Source organism: Perkinsus marinus, assembly GCF_000006405.1.
Source record: "Perkinsus marinus ATCC 50983 genomic scaffold scf_1104296939758, whole genome shotgun sequence".
Lineage (NCBI taxonomy): Eukaryota > Perkinsozoa > Perkinsida > Perkinsidae > Perkinsus > Perkinsus marinus.
The window spans coordinates 299,422-319,689 of record NW_003213081.1 but is presented as its reverse complement, the minus strand read 5'-3'; the positions used below and the strand labels follow the sequence as shown (position 1 = coordinate 319,689).

The 20,268-nt window shown below is 41.3% G+C and overlaps 6 protein-coding genes across 6 annotated transcripts in view; 4 read left to right on the top strand and 2 right to left on the bottom strand.

Annotated features, from left to right (window-relative positions):
* Positions 1 to 2,875: 2,875 nt before the first annotated feature.
* Positions 2,876 to 3,938, top strand: Pmar_PMAR029299 (hypothetical protein; the record flags this gene model as incomplete). The annotated part of the gene is made up of 7 exons (XM_002782392.1): positions 2,876 to 2,954; positions 3,036 to 3,115; positions 3,175 to 3,318; positions 3,365 to 3,499; positions 3,548 to 3,619; positions 3,671 to 3,782; positions 3,904 to 3,938. The coding sequence occupies 7 exons, from the start codon at positions 2,876 to 2,878 to the stop codon at positions 3,936 to 3,938; spliced, it is 657 nt and encodes a 218-aa protein (XP_002782438.1).
* Positions 3,939 to 6,896: 2,958 nt separating this feature from the next.
* On the top strand, positions 6,897 to 7,766 carry Pmar_PMAR029298 (hypothetical protein; the record flags this gene model as incomplete). The annotated part of the gene is made up of 2 exons (XM_002782391.1): positions 6,897 to 6,997; positions 7,076 to 7,766. Exon 2 carries the CDS (start codon positions 7,086 to 7,088, stop codon positions 7,764 to 7,766), a length of 681 nt encoding a protein of 226 aa, XP_002782437.1. The 5' UTR covers positions 6,897 to 6,997; positions 7,076 to 7,085.
* A 1,787-nt stretch (positions 7,767 to 9,553) lies between these two features.
* Pmar_PMAR029297 (hypothetical protein) lies at positions 9,554 to 10,502 on the top strand (the record flags this gene model as incomplete). Its single annotated transcript, XM_002782390.1, has 6 exons — positions 9,554 to 9,595; positions 9,662 to 9,729; positions 9,795 to 9,850; positions 10,223 to 10,298; positions 10,353 to 10,458; positions 10,488 to 10,502. The coding sequence occupies 6 exons, from the start codon at positions 9,554 to 9,556 to the stop codon at positions 10,500 to 10,502; spliced, it is 363 nt and encodes a 120-aa protein (XP_002782436.1).
* A 714-nt stretch (positions 10,503 to 11,216) lies between these two features.
* Positions 11,217 to 12,783, top strand: Pmar_PMAR029296 (hypothetical protein; the record flags this gene model as incomplete). Its single annotated transcript, XM_002782389.1, has 5 exons — positions 11,217 to 11,250; positions 11,881 to 11,977; positions 12,041 to 12,155; positions 12,405 to 12,493; positions 12,741 to 12,783. 5 exons carry the CDS (start codon positions 11,217 to 11,219, stop codon positions 12,781 to 12,783), a joined length of 378 nt encoding a protein of 125 aa, XP_002782435.1.
* A 2,859-nt stretch (positions 12,784 to 15,642) lies between these two features.
* Pmar_PMAR029295 (diacylglycerol o-acyltransferase, putative) lies at positions 15,643 to 19,066 on the bottom strand (the record flags this gene model as incomplete). The annotated part of the gene is made up of 11 exons (XM_002782388.1): positions 15,643 to 15,684; positions 15,754 to 15,813; positions 15,862 to 15,946; positions 16,011 to 16,087; positions 16,147 to 16,190; positions 18,194 to 18,281; positions 18,336 to 18,386; positions 18,450 to 18,548; positions 18,578 to 18,694; positions 18,745 to 18,898; positions 18,960 to 19,066. 11 exons carry the CDS (start codon positions 19,064 to 19,066, stop codon positions 15,643 to 15,645), a joined length of 924 nt encoding a protein of 307 aa, XP_002782434.1.
* A 796-nt stretch (positions 19,067 to 19,862) lies between these two features.
* Pmar_PMAR029294 (conserved hypothetical protein) overlaps positions 19,863 to 20,268 on the bottom strand; it is a gene marked incomplete at both ends in the record, with an annotated part of 1,666 nt that continues 1,260 nt past the window's right edge. The window contains one exon of the mRNA XM_002782387.1: positions 19,863 to 19,936. Coding sequence (XP_002782433.1) covers positions 19,863 to 19,936 — 74 coding nt within the window. The remainder of the gene's footprint in view (positions 19,937 to 20,268) is intronic.

Genomic DNA, 20,268 nt, shown 5'->3' with positions numbered 1-20,268 from the left:
GGCTCATCACAGAGAATGATAATGATGCCATAATTAGACATGCTACCCCTCTCCTCCATGATGACTCATTCATCGACCCAAATGGATCTAGTGGTGTAGCTATCTCAAGATCCTTACTTGCCTTATCAATCACTACACTCCCATATAACGTGATGGCGTTGGTAACCATTAATAAATAACTTACATTAGAATGCACTCGCCTTCCATCGAATGGCCGCAGGTTCGATTCCAAGCAGGGGCATAACAAGTCCTACTTGAAATCAAACGGCGGCGGCGACGGAATTTTGGATTATCGGGCGAGCGATAAACGAGAAACTCTGCTGCTGGTACTGGTACTGCTGCCGCCCCGGAGTCGAGTAGGTTGGTATCATCAACTTAAATGTCTGACGACCTATCATCAGTTGAAGCTATCGATTGGTTACGGGATTATATTATCCAAAGTATGCAGAGCCAATCATGGACAGTAAGAGGGGTAGGAGACTGATACTATATATACACTATTTAGGTACCTCTAAACCGGTTTATTGATGACCATTGTATGATGTTTGACAATAATACATCTGAGAACAAGTTAGAGTATACTGATATACATAATAAATTTCGAGACCTTGTGGATGGGTTATTGGATACTCATCTTAATGAACTTAGTTAATCATTTATTACTATTCAATACTGTATCAAGTCAATGTGTAGATATTAATAGAGACCTCTTTGCTCAAGTATTCCTAGATGAAGTTGATGATGGCGGTGACTGTGGAATAGTCTTACGAAGGTGGTCAGCTACTTAGTTGATATCGTATAAACACTTAAGATGGAATATCCTACCTATTGTGATGATACACTCTAACATATAAAGAAGGAATAACATATGTATAGTCCAATGATAACCCCAACCTAATAGTAGATAATATCACATAACGATCAGCATACCGCACTATAACAGTATTACTATACTTGGAGTATTGCCGTCATCAAGAGTATGCTACTATATAGTGTATGGGATATGTTCTAGGTTGATGGCTACTGAAGACTTTCTCTATTTTAAGGATCTCATGTTGAATCGACGACAAGAACTTGAACGAGGGGGTTCAGGTAGTATGTTATGATGCTCTTATCCATTCATATAGCTATGTTAGAAAGCTACCATGGGTTACAAACGAATGATGCCCTTGATCAGATGGATCCTTCATCGAGGTGAGCTCCTGTATTAGGGCATTCATAGTGTGTGTGCATTAATAATAACTTGGTATCAGTCATCACCTCATGGTGAGGTACAATCTGTGTAGAATTACGGTTATACAACCCAATAGCATGAGCAATGGTTCGTTAGGGATCATTGTATATGTGGATTACTCGACTGTTATTGTAGTCATAATGATGGCAACAGTAACCAGGACGACGACAACGAGGATGATGATGATGAGCAACTCCTACAAGCCGCCTTGAAGGAGAGCCTTCGATTTGCAGGCGAGGGGGAAAGTGAGTACGACACCGTGAGGGATACAATCAGTCGTTAGACTCACCACGACGGCTGCTGCCTTCTAGTAACATTAGAAGCCAATCCTGACAACAACAACACTGACCTTACTTCAAAGGTTTCCTCATCTTTAGTACCGTTTGATACATCAGAAGATGATGAGGATGTTCAACGAGCCATAGAACTAAGTCTATTAGATAGAGGGAATACCAATGATGGTGTGGACAAGTCACCATTACCACCACTCAAAGTGCGGCAGCACCGACTACCCACCACTACCACCACCGAGGTTAACGACCTTCCCAGAGTGTCGAAAGAGGGTGAGGAGCCTTATTTAACCGCTTGACGATATCATGTTATCGATGCTCCTCTTCGTGAAGGTAGAGGGGAGGCGATCTCGATACCTATTACTGTTGAGCATGCTGTGGTGACCTCCTCTTCTCAAGTGGTGACCACTAATGTATTAGGGAACGATCATAGACCAACAAAGGAGGATATTGAAGGTAAGGACTTGACTGCTGAGTATGGCTATACTTATCCCTCATGGTGGGCTTTAGCTCGAGCAGAGCATCTTCGACGACAACGAGAGTTGCTTAGAGCAGCAAGGCCGCCTCAACAACAAAGGGATGATGAAGTAGAACAGAGGTATCTAGGAAGGAAAGATAACTAACCGATGGTATACACTGATGGTAGGGGTGATCTAGAGGAGCCACCGCCACCACCATCCAATGCTGTCGACTACCCAAGGCAGCAGCACCAGCACCAGCAGCAACCTCCACTTGAAGGACAGGACACCTCAGAGGTAGTATGCATTGATGATCATACCATCCTTCTCGATCTTAGACCTCTAACCATGATCATCATGATGGTATGATCATGACGGGCTATTCTGATCTCCGTAGACAATTAGCATCCAGCCTTATGAAAGCTCGATGCCAACGACACCAAGACAATCATCATTAATCACATTCATGTGAAGAAGTCGTTAAGTTGAATATGGATGATGCGTTACTTGTGGAGGTTGCTTATTATTATTACAGTACTCATCCTCTGTGATGTTTGAGGATCATCATCATCCAAGTTCGGGTTGGAAAGGACTAGATAAGAGTGGGATCCAACCATCCATGGCCTCGGAAGCCCCTATCATACTACTACTACTACTGCTTATATCAGGTGTCACGGCGACTGGAGAGGAGATTCAATTCGCTTTGGAGGAACAATCGTTGGTAGTAGGCTCTTATCAACATGTTTTCGATTATCATCGAGTCAACTCTCTACTCTGGACCCACTACGTGTTGGACAGCAACAACAGCAGCAGCAAGCAATGAGCTAAATGTTCCATTATAGTTGTTCATGAATTAAACATGGGCAGTAGGCCCGCTGCACGAACTCTTCATAATGGCTCCTCAGGCTGTTGATGAGGAAACAGCAGCAGCAGCAGCCAAGACTCGAGTAGCTAGTGAGCTAGGACATGACCGTAAGCATTATCATCTAATCAACGTGGTGGTTGACGATGGGATTCTTATATTCCCTCTTGTCTCTGCTACTACTACTACAGGTATTCGTTATCGCCATAAGAAGGGGAATAGAAGAGCAATCATTCTAACCCCTTCACACCTCAAGTCCACTCCTCACCTGGTAACACTATCATCAGTATGTAGAGGACATAGCTCCTCGTATCTATTTTGGGGTTTTAGGCTGAAACTAGTCGCCAGGGGTACACCACTGTGAAGGAGGGATGTGAACGGCAGCACCACCACCACCAGCAGCAGCAACAACGAGGTGTCCTTAAGGCCGTATACAGACGGAAAATGTTTGCCCATCATATCGATGAACCAAGAGTATTATCATCATCTTATTCATTCTTACTAAAGAGTGTATTATTAGTCTATGTGGGAAGCAAGAAAGGCAATAGAAGCTGCCCTATGGGATCCTCAACCTTTCCGTCTACCATCACTTCATACTCTTAAGACCCTCTTGCCTGTGGAACTATCAACCATTGACCAAGGTTATCCCATCTCTGTGAGTACTCCCCCCTCCCTCTATACTACTACTACTACCCTTCATCAGACACTAGGGTATTATAAGTCGATAAAGAGAGAGTCAGATGAGCGTGTGGAAGCAGCCTCTAAGAATCCTGATGTAAGAGTAGTAGCACTTGGTAGTATGGCTGAATGTAGGCTTATGATGAAGATACTTCGTGCTGTCCGAGAGGTGGATGAAAGTGTAGCTAGACTACAAGAAGAGTTGAGGATGGAGACTGCCCCTGGTGTAGCTCAAACTCCTGATAGAGCCCTTACTAGAGGTATTCCTACTACTACCTTATTAACATATATACATACCCAATTTGGGTGATGATAATCGATGTTGTTCAATACACTGAGTTTAAGTTTAAGTTTATGTCAATACAACACTCCTCGAGGTAGATAGAGAGATTACTGATCATGCCATCAGCAAGTAAGAAAGCGGATCATCACGAAGGTCAGGAAGAGGCTGCTGAACTATTGTTGTTGGAGGAAGCTGTACGAAGGAAGAGGGCTCATCAGCAGTCACTCTGCAGCAGTAGTAGCCCAAATGGTGGAGAACAACTACCGACAAGGGCAACAGCAACAACAACAGCTGACATAATCGTGATGACATCTACTAGTTGCTATTCGAGTATTTTATTCAGGATAAGGAGATACAAAGGATAACTATAGAGTGGGAAGAATTAACTCGTGAAGAAGCGATCATCATCCTTACTACAAGGAGTCGCTTGTCAAGCGAATGTAACAGAATAATGACCGAGGCTTCTATGGTCATTGAGTTCATCTTTCAACGGTAATAGTAGTAGTACTCAGCAGCCAATGAGTGTAGTACTACTCTTCAGAGTATCGGGAGTATCGAGCCCTAGCCTCCATTGTCATCTTGGAGTATTGGCAGCCTCAGCCATCGTATGCCGTATTGCTACTTTCACCTACCAACACTCTATACCCCATATCTCGGTTCAACATCTAACCTATGTTATACGTGCCGTGGAAGCATGTATCCCTTTAAGAGATGCTAAGTGATATTAATATCCATTACTATGTCCTCTAATAGCTACTATAGATATATCATCTGGTTGGTACAATTGTACAGCCTCCTATGTGCTTGTGTTGAGGCGTCGCCGCCGCCTGCCCATCAGGATCAAGACGGAGGACTGCCATCCCTTACCACCTACCAGAATGCTCTTAAAGTAGCCAATGAGGGAATCAAAAGCCTGAGTAGGGGTGAGTATGTTGATGATGTTGATAATGTTTCATATTAGCCCAACTCGAGGAACTACAGGCTATGGCTCCTCCTCCTCCTCCTCATCATCATTATCCTATAGCAGAGGATCGACTCGTACATGATGCATTACTCTTATTGAAGGCTTTACGTGTAAAGTAGGTGGTGCTCCTAGTCCTACTTGAGGTATGGGGACATAGAGTGTGGTAGATATGAGTTCTGGACTGCAAGTCTTGAGAGTGGTAGTATCATCAACTCTGATAGGATCATTCAAGGACTGTGTGGTATTGACGACCACGAGGATACCTCTGCTGTATGTGCTGGGTGATGCTCGGCTTCTTCTTCATCATACTGCTGTCCCATTGGTAGATCTCTATAATCGATTTACTACTGGAAGTACTACGAGTTCCAACATCATTACTGAACGCCAATGAGAGGGAGAAGGAGGAAGAAGAAGAGGGTACATCTCTTCTTACCAGCATATGTCGAGTGTTGTCCTCATGCTATTAGATCATCATCATCATCATGCCACTGATAACCAAGAGCAGGATGAGGCAGAAGGAGGAGAGCTACAGCATTCACTATTGCAGAAGCTACGAATAGAGTTATTCAGGCAGGTGGGTGATGGCCACCGCCGCCGCCGCCGCTAACAATAACCGACGATTATCATACATAATCTTGAAGGTATTGGATTATGCTAGACCTCATCTAGAAGTGATAGCTGAAGCATGTAGGCAATATGAAAGGCACATCATTAGGGTGGTGGTCACGAGCAGCAGCAGCATCATCATCTGTACTCACTTAGAGGCTGTGGTGTAGGTGGTTGAAGGGGACAAGGATACATCTAATGAGGAAGTAGTAGAGGATATGCAACCTAATGATGTGAACCTAGAGGACTCTATTAATGATCAAAGAAGGAGTGTTGTAAGGAGGCAGCCAACGACAAGAACGACCATGATGTCTTTCCCCTCTTCATCATGATGCTATTCTTTGATACATTTAGGAAGCTGCTAATGCTGCTGTATCCATTGGTAATCACGCCACTCTCGTAGAGCTCAGTTTTCGATTACTGGGCTGCTGCCAGTCCGAGTTCCTTCAACTGGTGGAAGGCTTCAATCAAAGACTTAAAGTATTCCATATAGCAGCTGCTACTAGCACTATTGATAACCCTTTACTACCAGTACCGTCATCTTATTCACCCTCCACTAGTAGCTATAGACACGTTAGTGGTTCGAGGAAGAGGAAGAGGAGGAGAGGCCATCGAGCTACCGATCCCTCCATCAGGATGGGTACTCCTTACTGAAGACCTCAACAGGTGGTATGCTACTACTACTACTACTACTACTACTACTACCTTGGTATATCTGATAACTATTCAGGTTATCTGCCAAATACAAGGTAGACTCTATTAGAGCAGGAGCAGCACCTATCGGATCGGTGAGTAGGATGGTGATAGTTCATGCCTCATCAGAACCCTTCACAGGCCTTCGAGCCTCTCTCGACATCAACTAAGGATGATGTCGTCGATATGATACCGTCAAAGGCAGAACACCAATCTGTTGGTGTGTACTTGATTGGGAAATACCTAGACCTCTGGGATAATAGGGTAGTCCACCATCACCATACAAGTGAGTAATGGCAGGACTTATTCAATCCTAGTAGTAGCAGTAGCAGGTGGTAGTGGTGGTGATGGTGATTCATCATTGATCATCCGCATATGCAACGTAGGGCTAGTGTTTAGTCGAGATATACCAGTGGATGAAGAAGGTATACTAAAAGAGTCTAAGGACATCATCTACCTCCAGGATGATGGTGAGATTCGAGGGTAGCCTACAACAAAGGCAGCATTACAACCTCTTAGCCCTAGAGAACCATCAGCTATTATCGATCTCAAAGGTACTTGTCTCCACAGAGAACATCCGCTTTCTACACCAACACCCCTCCGTATGAAGTGCTTACCCCTTCCCATTGATGTAGGTGTAAGGCCGACTGCCTAACTCTATCGATCGTCAATATTCCATGCCCATCTCAGAGTGGTGATGATGATGATGATCTCCTCCTACCTTTCCTCGTATACTCTACGTTTGAGGAGCCTCCTAGTACAGTAGATGGACCTAGACTACATGCTCTAGATGATATTGATCTCATCACCAGCCCTATCTTAAACCTTACCCATTTCTTGACGACGACTACGACTACGACGACGACCAATTCACATCCTTCCCTCGCTCGACGACCACCGCCTGCTCCTCAGAAGCCATCTAATTATCTGTAGTAACGAGGCTGTTGCTGCTGCTGCTGTTGTTGCTGCTGCACTCGAACTGTATCATTCATTAGCCTTTTGTCCAGGTCATCTCAGATGATGAGTACTAGCATAATGAGAGCTCATTTGGGGAGTATGATGAGTACTCATACTGCTGCAGACTCACCCTTGTATAAGCATATCTATCTTACTGCTAATATAGATATTGATAGTGCAGTAGTTCAATACAGACGTGTTCGTATTCTAAGCCTTATACATACTGTCACTACACACCCTAATAAGTTACCTGAGGTCATCAATGCCTTGGCACGACTTCTAGAAGGAGAGTGTGGAGATGCCTTAATAGAATGTCATGAACAGTTGGTATTAGATGCAGTGATGTCGCTCTGGGTCCACCATTGGGGACCTTATATTAAGGGACAGCATACTGAGGGGGGCACACTGAGGGTCGTCAAGTCGGAGAAGACTAGTCATCAAGAGTCTAATATGATCATGTTGGTTAAGTTGGTTCAATTACTCTGTGCCTTCCCTCATAGATATGCTACCACTGCCTCTGTAGTAGCAGAGATATGTCTGAAGATAGATAAGGAGGAGCATGCCAGGCAGGGTCCTGCCGCCGCCGCCGCCCGGAAGTGCTACAGTGCCTTACGTAGTGGCTTTGATATCATCACCGCTTGGAGAGCTAAGGCTGGGAGTTCAAGTAGTACCAAACTGGACTTCATGAACCGTGAAGTGGAGGAAAATGGTGAAGATGTGATGAAGACAGGATGTCCATGAAATGGTTATGTGTTAACATCTTCATGATGATGAAAGGCTCGTGTTGTTGGTAACCATCCTTAGAGCTGCTATTACAATAATTATGCTCTTCACAATGAGGTTACTTAAGAGAAACTACTCTCATCATCATCAAATATCGTCGCTTTTAAATGTCGAGTCCATCACGATCATCATCATCACCTTGATCAGAATGATTAACAAGATCACGTTATAGATACTTGTAGACGTTCATATCCTTCACATATACTATTACTTGGCTACTCATTAGTGCTGCTAATGGGCAACTACTACTGTATAGGTTTAGATTACGTAATACCCTAGAGATCATTGCGGTACCGTCGTCGTCGTCCACTCTTGGGGATGCCACATCTTCAGATGTTTGTTAATGTCGAAATTCGTCTTAGATAATAATAACAATCATCATCATCGTTCGTTCGATACTTGAATAAGCTGCTTTGGTGAACACTATCATCAACTACTAATAGTGGCGATAATAAGGATTATATAAGATATTCAGGGGACAGTATTGACTGACAATCTTGCTAATCTTGCGGTTTCCTAATCACCAGATCACTTTAGGCATTATTATTATGATAAACCTCCGGTTGGGCATCTCTAATGAGGCGGCCTAACAACAGAGCATCAGCATCAGCAACAGCAACAGCAGCAGGCTCACATTCACACTATGAACAGCAGCAGAATGGTAATAGTGATGAACAGCTAGGATGGAATGGGATCCAGGAAACGGATAGGTATTTTAGTAGGGATAATATCTAGGTTATTATTAAAGATACGAAGTAGGTCCAATAGAGGTCTAACACAACAACGACAACGGCCACTTCCTTGTAAAATACGCAAGAGGAATATTCAACCCCAACAGGAGCAGCATACTGTTAATGGTTGCCATAATCGTCATAATCAGCAGCAGCAGCAGCAGCAGGAGGAGAATGGTGGTCGGTATTATCCACAGGAGTTCCCTAATGGTAGTGAATGTAGTCAATACTAAGTAGTAATAATGATGTGTAGGTCTGTTTGATGGGTTTGATGAGATTATTAGTACTACATCGAATGCTCCCCCATCATCTGTTAATGCTACACTAGGTAGTAGTAGCAGATACAGTATACCTACTGTATCATTAAAGGCGGAAGTCCAACAACAACAACAACAACAACAAGCATCATCGTCATCATCATTCGTCACTGATGCCATTAGAGGATGGGATAATTTCCTAGCCACCCGTCGGCTAAGTAGTATTATTGGTGATGGAGTGGTATCATAATGATATCCTTATATTACTTTCTAGATCGGGTATCATCTACTTCATCATCTCCGGATAATTCTCAAGCATGGGACAATAATAATAATAACCATCAGCGTTCATCAAGATCCTTCTATAGTTTACTACCATCTAGGATTCCCAATACTTCATCATGTGGTAGTATCCATTAATAATAATAGTATTTATCATACTAGCAGTACATCCCAATACGTCCTATTCACCAACTCTTGGTCTTACTATTGGCGGCTGTGATGATGATGTTGATGTTGATGAACCAACATTAGTAACGAGGAATCGACCAAGATCTAATAATGTGGAGGTGGAACAGGGAGAGGAAGTAGTATCTAATAGCAGCAGTAGTGCGGACATACCTACTTCAGAATGGGACTCGGTAATAGATCTCTGGATCATCGATTCCTACTTAGTTCATTATTCAGTATATGGATTATGTTACTTGTAGCAGTAGCAGTAGTTCGGATGAGTCACCAGATGAGGCAGCAGATTCTAATGGCCAGAGTCTTACTACTAATGAACAACAACACAAAGGAGGTAGTATCATAATAATAGTAGTGAGAGTAGTTCTTCCAGTATCCATAGGATGGCGACAATGTCTAGCATGGGTTACTAAAGCTAGTGGTGGTCATAGACGTCATCGTCGGCGTCGGCGGCGGCGGCGGAAACAGGTAATTCGGCAAGTGTATTATTATTGTTATCGAGTATGGGTCCTTGTATATTATTATTGCTATAGGTTAGATGTCTACGGAAACCCGATACTCATACGAGGAGGATTCGGAAGATATTACGGTAGTAATAATAATAGACTACTAGAATAGACTTGTTGTATTAGTATTGGTCGTCGTCGTTGTTGATGATGTTATTCTATCCTCTCAGTGCATTATCATTGGTAACAGAGTTCGACCCCAACATCTACTCTGATGCTCGGCTTGCTCGCTTCTTTGTTGTTGTACTTCTGCATACTGAATACCATAATTTTTCTACATCTGCCGATATAATAAATCAACAGCCTACTTTATTATTACGGGGCACTAAACGTGCTGTTGCACTCTCGAAGCCTAGAATACCTCCCTCCTCCTCATCATCCTCCTCATCATCATCATCGATAGATGGTAATTGTAGTAATAAGTCTATCTGTGATGAATATCAGTCTTCTATCAGATCAATGTTATCCTTCTTCTGATGATAATACTAATGAGGATTGGCAAGCATTAGGATTCTCGGAGCGAGACTTTGAGTACGACGTCTTCTTCTTCTTCTCCAAACGTGAAGTGCTTGAGTATATATTCAGATCGTTGGGTAGAGACCTCAATAGACCTGGTTCCTGTATGTTTGCTCTATTATTGATGATATACCTTGCTGTAGAGGAGAATGAGGCAGCAGGAGTTGTCTTAAAGGTAGTATTGTTATTATTATCATTCAGTAGACTATCTACCAGTAGACTATCGTCGTCGCTATCATCACTATCACCACGATACTCATTAGATAATACGTAATGTATCAGTGCAGCCAGCAGAATTATTCGGATTATTCGCTGTTAACGCTGCTAAATGGGTTAGAGATATATGTAGACAGGTGAATACTAATCAAAGGGTGAGTATTAGATAAGTATAGCTACAAAAGAAGAAGATAATATCTAGGGTGGTTACTCAGGTTTCAGAACTATTCCATGGAGTAGGAGAGGAGTGGTACCGTAAACGTAATTTAGATTTTGAGTAAGAATCATAAGGCGGCCGATCGTATAATCATTATCATCATCATCACTAGCACTACTACTACCACCACCATGGTTTTGAGTATTTCATGTTGTTCTTGTTGTTGACTGTCAGTGCTGTAATAAGTTGGTGGTTACAAAGTAGTGCTACGAAGGTTACTCCAGGATTTCCCAAGGATATCGAGAGGAAGTCACTAAGGGACTCGGGTTCGAATCTCGGTATCGACATTATTCTCTAGGTTTATACGTGTTAGAAGAGGTCGGGATCGAGATGCTTATGGGTGTGTACAATAGCTACTACTACAGCAGCAGCAGCCTGCTCCTCCACATTAGATATCATTATCATCATTCATTAGATATGAAGTCCTAGCTGACGATGATGATAATGATGATGATACTCATGGTATCATAATTCACCCATTACCCTCGAGAGGCAGTGATATGTTGGATGTAGATCATCACCCAGTAGTAGCAGGTAGTAGTAGTAGTATTGAATGATGATGATGATGATGTGAATGATGGATTAATGATGGTAGTAGTAATATCATCCAGGTAATACCAACTATAATCATAGCAATACTTTGTATAAGGATAGTAAACGTATTGATGGGATGATGAGGAATAGGAGGATAGCTGCACCATCATGTAGGACGTCATCACCATCATTATAATAATAGTCGTTTTATCACGATCATCTCACCTGAGACCTATTCTCTATCATGTTTAGCTATGGATCTGCCTACTACTACTGCTGCTCCTGAGGGGGGGATGTCTCTACATAAATCACTATCTGCTGGGTATTCTGATGGAGCATATCGATACAAGAGGAGGAATGTTATTGATCATGACGATCATCATCAGCATAACGACGACGACGACGACATTCTACGCTATTCTAAGATGAATAATCTCCCAATCATAAAAGGATCATTATCATTATCAGCAGCATCATCGACAGATTCAATACCAGAGGTATTCACCATCATCCTCTTGTATTATTCCTCATCATTACTCCAGGAGGGACCACTAGCCCCATCATCTTCCTGTCCAATGTCATCATCATCATCATACCCTCATCATCATCGGGGGAGTATACTTGATGTAGCTGCTAGTGCTGGTGCTGGTGCTGCTGCTGATCCTCGTGTGCCTTCCTGTCATAACATCATCCTGTGGTCTGATGTTATGGTTGCTAGTGGGAGCCTGTAAGTAGCATTACTACCCTAGTAGTAGTATGCGGTATCAGAGGATTACTCATTATGCATTAGATATGCATACACTCTGATAACCTTCGCTAAGTTCTGGCTTGAACAAGATATGATCGCTGCTTCTGGTGAAGAAACGAATAAGAAATTGAATAATGAATTTATCGATCAACATTTCGTAAGTGAATCGTGTCATCATCATCATCATCATCCTTCTCCTCTGACAAGTAGTAGACTGTCCTTTATTCTAGGTATCCAAGCTCACCGTACCTAGAGGGGGTATCTCAGGAATTGCTGCTCGCACTGTGAAGGTTTTAAATCGAGTGAAGATTCTATATCGAAAATTGCAAGATGAAGAGCTCCGTAAATTATCATTAGCGAGCCGTGTATCAGAGAAATCATCATCTGCTAGTAATAATGATGTTAGTATAATAATACCTCCGATAGGGGGTACAACAACAACAACAACAAAAAGAAGAAGAGGAGGAAGAGGAAGAGGTTCGACTATCACCCTGAGTAAGTGCGACATCATCATCATCATCATCATCATGATGCATATAATCTTTTTCTTCTTGTTTAGCGAGTTCCGCCACTGAGCCCTATCTTAATACCTCTTCTATTGATTATCGGGAGGAGGCCAACAGTAACAATAACAACAGGAAGAATAAGCATGTCGATAAGAAGCCTGTGAGGAAGAGTAAGGAGATCATATCTACGAGGGTTAATCAGGGTCATCGTATGTTATTACTACTACTAATATCAGGTGCACCAGGCAATCTCCCAAGTCGGAACTCTTCATCATTTAAGTCGGCACCAATCCCTCCATCAACAACAATACAACAACAACAGGCATTCTCCGCCGCCACCGCCGCCTACTTTTCCCCCTCGTCGTCGTCATCCTCCTCGACATTACGAACAGGTAGAGGCGGCCGTAATGGAACAGGCGGCTTGGAGCACAGCTCTCTTTAAAGCTCTGTTATTATTATACTCCAATGATGGAGCTCGAATCCTCCTATCAAATGCTCCTTCTACTACCATTCATATCATCCTTGTCCTCCGTGTTATTGTATAAGTAGTCGTAAATGATGCATTGCTCTCTGTTGTTGTTGTATGTATTATTATTATTATCGTCATTGTTGTACTACTACTACTACTACTACTACTATTGAGTAATAATTATGTACTATCATAATCTTAACCATTCCTAAAATTCTCTTCTATCCTTACATTCATACACTCTTGTGTTAATTTCACACACCCAGCCAACCTTCATCACCAACATCATGAACGTCGTCGTCGTCGTGGGTGTGGTCGTGGGTGTGGTCGTCTCCACGCCTCTGAATACCTGTGCTAATACATTATCCTATGTTGCAGTATTCCCTCACCAGTTAGGTCTCAATCAACTTAATGAGGTGTATATCGTATAGATCTTTGGATGAGCTTATCATGAAGTGCAGATGTGCAGGTAACCATGTCAGTGTCACATCAATATTTATTCATATTTGATACAAGTGGGAAATATCGCGTGCAAGATTGATAATATGCATTCATCTCTGACATACCCCTCATCCATTGGCTTCAAGATTAACACTATCTCATCATCCAATCTTGGCAATACGCACCCAACCTTGTCACTTGGAAAAAACTCTGATCTATCTCATCAGACTGCTGATCAAGAGCTTACACTACTACACTGTGATATCATGAGGAGCTTATTTTACCATTGATACTTCTTCAGGGAGAGTAATATATGTTAACGAGAGTAGTCAATGAGTTTCTAGCAAGATGATCCTCCTAATGATACCAACATAAGAAAGAATCCCTCTCCAGTGGGGGGGATACAGGATCTGGTATGCGTGTTCATAGCCTCTAGCATTTTATAATTTCCGACAGTCTCACTTATTTTCTCTCGTGTATATGCTGCTTCTTAGGTTATGAAGTGGCAACCACATTTAGACCTCAGCAAATACTAGTATACATTTCAGCAACCAAATGTTGGAAGTAGCAAACACCGAACTATCTTTCAGCAAGTCGCACTTTTTTGCTACTTTTTTGCTGCATTGTTTCTTCTCCGGAATATTTTACACACCGGCACTTTTGCCCAGATGTGCTTCTCTCGCACGGTTTCGTTATTCTGTCGGCTTGTGCTCATTTGCTGTTTCGTATGTTTTGTTTTGTAATTATCTAGTCTGGCATCTTTCAGGGTTTGCTCTTGAGTGATGTTTCTGCATGAAATATACAAGTTAGCACTTGCCGCTATGTGACAACGCTGCGGTATTTTTATGTTTTGGCTATTTGCTCTCTTGTATCTTACTCTAGAAATGCATACTAGCGTCTTGCTCATTCATTCAAACTTCGTTCCTGTTAGCGTTATTAGCGAATTTGTCATTTTGCATTATTCGTACTAGTAATAGACAATCGAGCAAACACAGTTATGAGGTAGCATTTTGCGTTCGATTACAGTATTGCGCCTTATATGCACTCTAATGCATGCTGCAATATGGAGCCACATGTAATCACGAGTTTGCAGTCAGGAACTATCTATGGCGACCAGTTTTGTGAACAAGGAAATCATATTCACGGGGAGGACATCAATTTCAGGCTACAGATGATGAAGATTTACACTGTACCGTTATTGCACAGTTGCATGAAATCAGGAACCGATATCTTGAAACGAGTAATTCTTGTCAAGAATCTGATTCCGCTACTTGCCGAATTGGTGGCCTCCGCGAAGCCATCTCACAAACATAGATTTCTGAAAAACATAGCATGCTAAGATATCTTCAACCTTTCGGTCTATCAACGCAACATCCAATTCTTTAGGAGGCTGTGCTCCTTCGTTAGATTCCTTTCAGACTCATCATCGGGTAAGCGTACCTCAACTTGATATGGAACTTGAGAGTAAGGAGTGTAGATTAGGAGTACTGATTACGAACTGCTTACGTCTTACTACGACGCTTCACTACACACCATCAGTGGTGATTCGAGTCACTCGAATCGAGTATGTAGATTGTATCTTGAGCGCGCAATGTACTTGACGTATCGGAACATGACGACACACCCAAAACCTCAGAGAATAACAGCTCAGGTCGACTAAACTTATCACTATAGTAGTGGAGATTCTAGCTTGAGTTGCGTGCTGCACAGGACAGTAATGGGACACCCATTATGGGTATTGGATCGCTTACACTACGTTCACAGGTTACACCTGTGGCTCCCACTTCACTAGTTTCCTCTCTGTAGCTTTGCTTATCTGTCAAGTACTTACCAAGCGTAACACTTCATATCCTCAGTTTGCTCCTTTGCTATTTTATAACTGAGCCCATTTAGACATTTCCACTATAGCAAAACATAGGTAGATGGAAACGATACACAGATGTACGTCACAGCTGTTGTTTGCTTACATGTCTGAGCATATTCATTACTATCTACAACGCAACCGAGGGGATAACGGAGCACCGGAAAGTTACATCACCATATCTCAAGATGACGATCATACGGTTTGTACTTATCATAGAGATGACGAACTCTCTCAATATACATGGCATGATATCTGATTAATATTTTTAGAACTACCTCAAGACTTATCATAGCTTACTTATCCACTTCTTCCCGACTTGGATTGGGTATACATGGTAAATGAAGTGGTCGGCCATAGACTATCTTCAACCTCTCCCTTTTAGGAAGTATTGGACATAACCAATATCCTAATCCCCATACCTAAAGTATTCCCTCTTACATCATCACTAATATCATCTCGATCATAGTAGCACTACCGCTGGAAGTTGGAAAGTACCACTATTAAGCCAGAAACGGAAAGCCCACATCCCTTGTACCTTAATGACAACACTTTAATTATAATTACGACAACATACAATAATTACATTAGAGAATGTATCAGTCTCACCAAAACCATAAACAGGGGTAAGGGAATATCCCTCACGGAGGGCATAACGAACGAATCCTTTTCTGATCATAATAATAATTATTATTATTAGCCATTTCCATAACTACTACTCTTCATTATTATTACCTGCTATTATTAAGGTATATCCTATCAGTACCAGGACATGTAATAGTAGCTTCATGGAAGCCTCCAGTTATGAGTACCTAAACCAATAATCAATTGCGGTTAATAACAAATCATCATAATCTTCATCTACACCTACACAGCTCTTGCCTGATTCTAAGAGTTGTTTGAATTCCTTTCGTCCTGCACCACCAAATTGTATACCGCATAAATCAAATAGAATCTTCCAAGTTGGGCAAAACCACCTCAAAAAGATCATGATTATGATGATAGTAATAAGGGTTATTATTATTACCGTAGAAAGGGGGATGCAACTATAACAGGATAGTTATGAGAATGATGATCTAATTGATGGAATAAGAAACGTATACTTGAAGTAAGGCCAATGGCAAGAGCACCATGAGGATGATAACAGAATATGGTATGATCTTTCATTGGCTTATCTTGGAAAATAACATCAACACCATTAAACCAATATTCACAACCACGTAATAGATAGTCTCTAATAGCATCACCTACAATGAAGAGACTCTGTTGCAGCAACAGTGTTGCTGCTGTTCATGCATTAAATATCGCCACCGCTTTCTCCCTATAACTAATATTACATTGAGGAAATTGAATAAGCATAGTCGTAGCCCATAATGTGAGTAGTATGCCCAAAGTATTCCAATAACTCTTAATACAAGTGTAACTACAAAGATGACGACGACCACGATGATGATTATTATTATCATGCTCTTGGTGTTGTTGTGTGTGTTGATAGTAGTAGTAGTATTAGATTATTACAACACGAGAGCAGGGAAAGCTATTGCTGATGTCCATAATCCTGCTAAAGTAACCATACTTGATACAATGCATAACCATCGTTTAATTGGGTCTGGCTGTGGTCTACTATGATAGCTGCTCTCTGCTAATATACTATCATTATCATCATATTCTGATGATGATGATGCTATTGTTGATGCATCATCATCATCATCATTATATGATGACAAGATACTCTTTGATGCGTCGGTGATGAGTGATTGTAATAGTAGTGTAGTACTGTAGAAGGAGAACTTATCTAAACATAATTATACGATTAGAATATTGATAACGATGATAGTACCACTATTGGAAATTATCGTCGAATAAGTGAAGGTGTTCGCATCATCCTTATTATCATCATCAACTATTCTTCCTATCCCTGTTTGGCTTGATTTCCAGCATGATAAGTATACAGTGCCTGATGATCCTAATAATATATGACCATTGATGGTAAGTATTGATACTTGATGATATGATTGTTGTTGTTGGCAGCAGTATTAGAGAGGAGGGCTTATTATTGATGGGTAGTAGTAATATGGAATTAAGATAAGGCGATCGGAATGGATCAATACCACCACCACCTGGTGCTGCTGCTGCTGCTGCGGATTTCGTTAGACGGGATATGAAAGGGTAACAACATGATGGTAACATGATGATAATAGATTAGGAACAACTACTGGATCCTCTAACCTCATGTATCGTTATTGAATAATATTACTAAAGAGCACTTGTAGAATACGAAACAGTGATGAAATACTCAATCTTATTGATGATGATGATGATGAATCCTCGTCACACTGATAGCACATTATCAACATTGTGTGGTAATATGAGTAGTAATACCAGTAGTAATACCAGTAGTATGCCATAGTTTGATGATTTCATTAGTATTTATATTAGCTTGATCGATAAATAATCTTTGGCTATCAAAACTAGTAGGCATCTCCTTCTCAAAGGATGATAAGAAGTCTACATATCTCTCTAACCTCTTCTGCCATTCTCCCCAATATTTCCAATCTTTAACTGCATCTGGTTCCGATAATTTAATAAAGCGTATAATATCACTAGTATTATTATTATCAATAGTTGGTTGAAAGCCTACTCCTCTCAAGAATAATATTGCCCCTGGTAATGATCCAATATTATCATTAAATGATCTATTAGCCAATCTAATAGTACGTAATTGTGAATCTTCAGGTCTTGATACTATTGCTGATATATACTCTTTTAACTTACCCAAATGCATACGTAACTCTGCAATAGTCATGCTTGTATTATCTTCTAACATTTCTCTAATAGAAGTACATACTAAAAAGAATAAGAAGAATTGTAGATATCACTAGCTCCTTCTATCCCCTATTGTGATCGATTATTATTACTTTTAGTATCCTCATCCATTGAGAGTATTCTAATCTCTTCCTCCCTACGTTTAGCTATTAACTCAGCATCTTGTGCATCAGCCCTCTCCTATAATGATGATGATGAACCATGAAATATACTCTATTATAATGATAATAATACCTTATCCGCTGCTTCCCTCTCTTGCTGTGCTCTCTCCATCTCTTTTCTTGTCTGATAATAACAATAATGAGTAACATGGTGATAGTAATAATAATTATATAGTAGTAGTATTACCTTATCAAAGTGAGCAGCCCATTGAGCCTTCTGTTCTACATCCTTTTCTATAGCGTCCTTCTTATCCTTTTGGCGTCTCTTGATAATAATAGCATTACTCTACATATTGATATACGTCTTTATCATACCTCCTCTTCCCTTCTTAATCTGTCCTTTTCTTCTAATACAGCATGCTCAAATAATGGTTGTATGATATCTTGGTACTGCTCATATACTTGCTCATATCTCTCTATTAACCCCTCCACCTAGTATTATAATAGCTACTACTATAATATATTATTACTACTACCATTACCTTAGTCTTCATCTTAGGCCCATACACTGCTACATCAGGATTCTTACTGGCATCCAATAAGCGTTTCTTAAACTTTAATATATAATCACCACACTGGTTTATTAAGTTCTCGAAGTTGTTATATTGTTGTAAATCCTCTTTCGATGGTGGTAATCTATTGAGTCGTATCATCATTACTACTACTACTACCAACAACATATGAGTATTATTATTACTCATCTCTGCTGCTGCTGTTGGCTTTGGGTAAATGATTAATAACCAACGTCTCATGGGCCTGTAGGAGTCTATCAAAGAGATCTTCAGCCTTCTTAAATTCTGTCATGATGATAGATATAAATACTGATAACGAGGCTCCTGATAATAATGGGATAGAGACATCTGTTTAGCATTGATGGTGGTGGTAGTGGTGGATAGGGAAATGCTTTTCATGGACATCAATTCCGGATTACAGGTTCGATGATGCAGTTTAACAGTATGAGCCAACAACCCATCTCTCAAGAGTATAGCAACTCTGGGGCATTTTGGGAATGTAGACAGGGGCCTACTTCACAAGAAACGCTCCTTAAGGTGCACCTTGGATTTACGAGCGAGGTGCCTTACACCTTACGCGGGGTGCTTTCACTACAGTTGCACATTATGCTCCTAAATTTAAGGTACACCTCGTAAACCCCAATAAGGAGCACGAGGAGCACCTAAACACCGATGCGCATGAAAGAGTCGACGCAGTGTTTCAATAAAGCCAAGGATATGGTTATTGCCATTAGATAGAACAAACTCGAAAACTTATTTGCCATCAACTCATTGGAGGGCAATCGGTCATGACCATAAATGACCGCTGAAACGCCAAGTCGAATGTGGTAAAGATGCATGGTTTGGGGATCGATCATCCGCGGGTGAGACGCGCGGGCTGTCGGGAATAAGCGGAGCGAAGCTCCCATAAATGGTAAGGAGGGTGCGATAAGGTGCAGTACCCCCCGAGCAGTCTTACGGCACCTTACGTAAGGATCGCAAGGAGGGGCCCAAAAATGCCTCCTATGAAATCGCCTTACATGAGGAGGCCCTCCTTGCACCTTGTAGGGTAAGGAGCCTTACGGTGAGGAGCCTTACGGTGAGGAGCCTCATGCCACCTTACGCCAACCCCCCAGGTTACCATGATACACATTTAAGTATGATTTCGGGCCCAAGTCATGAACTAAAATGGTGATAATATTATCCTTCTTCTATAGTTGGGTGAATACCCTCATGCTGAACATATTATCCTTACCACTCCATCATCATATCATCATATCACTATGTCTCGTATCATGGTAGGTATTACTATCATATTAGTAATGGTAATAATAATGCTTTACAGGTATGTTATAGAAGGATATGAACTAAGTGATTATACCGCATCATTATGGAAGATATTGGGTATTGATACTACTGATGATACTATAGGATCTAAAAACACTGTACATGATAATAATCATTCATCAACAATAACAAGAGCACCATCTTTATCAACAAACTATTATAACGATG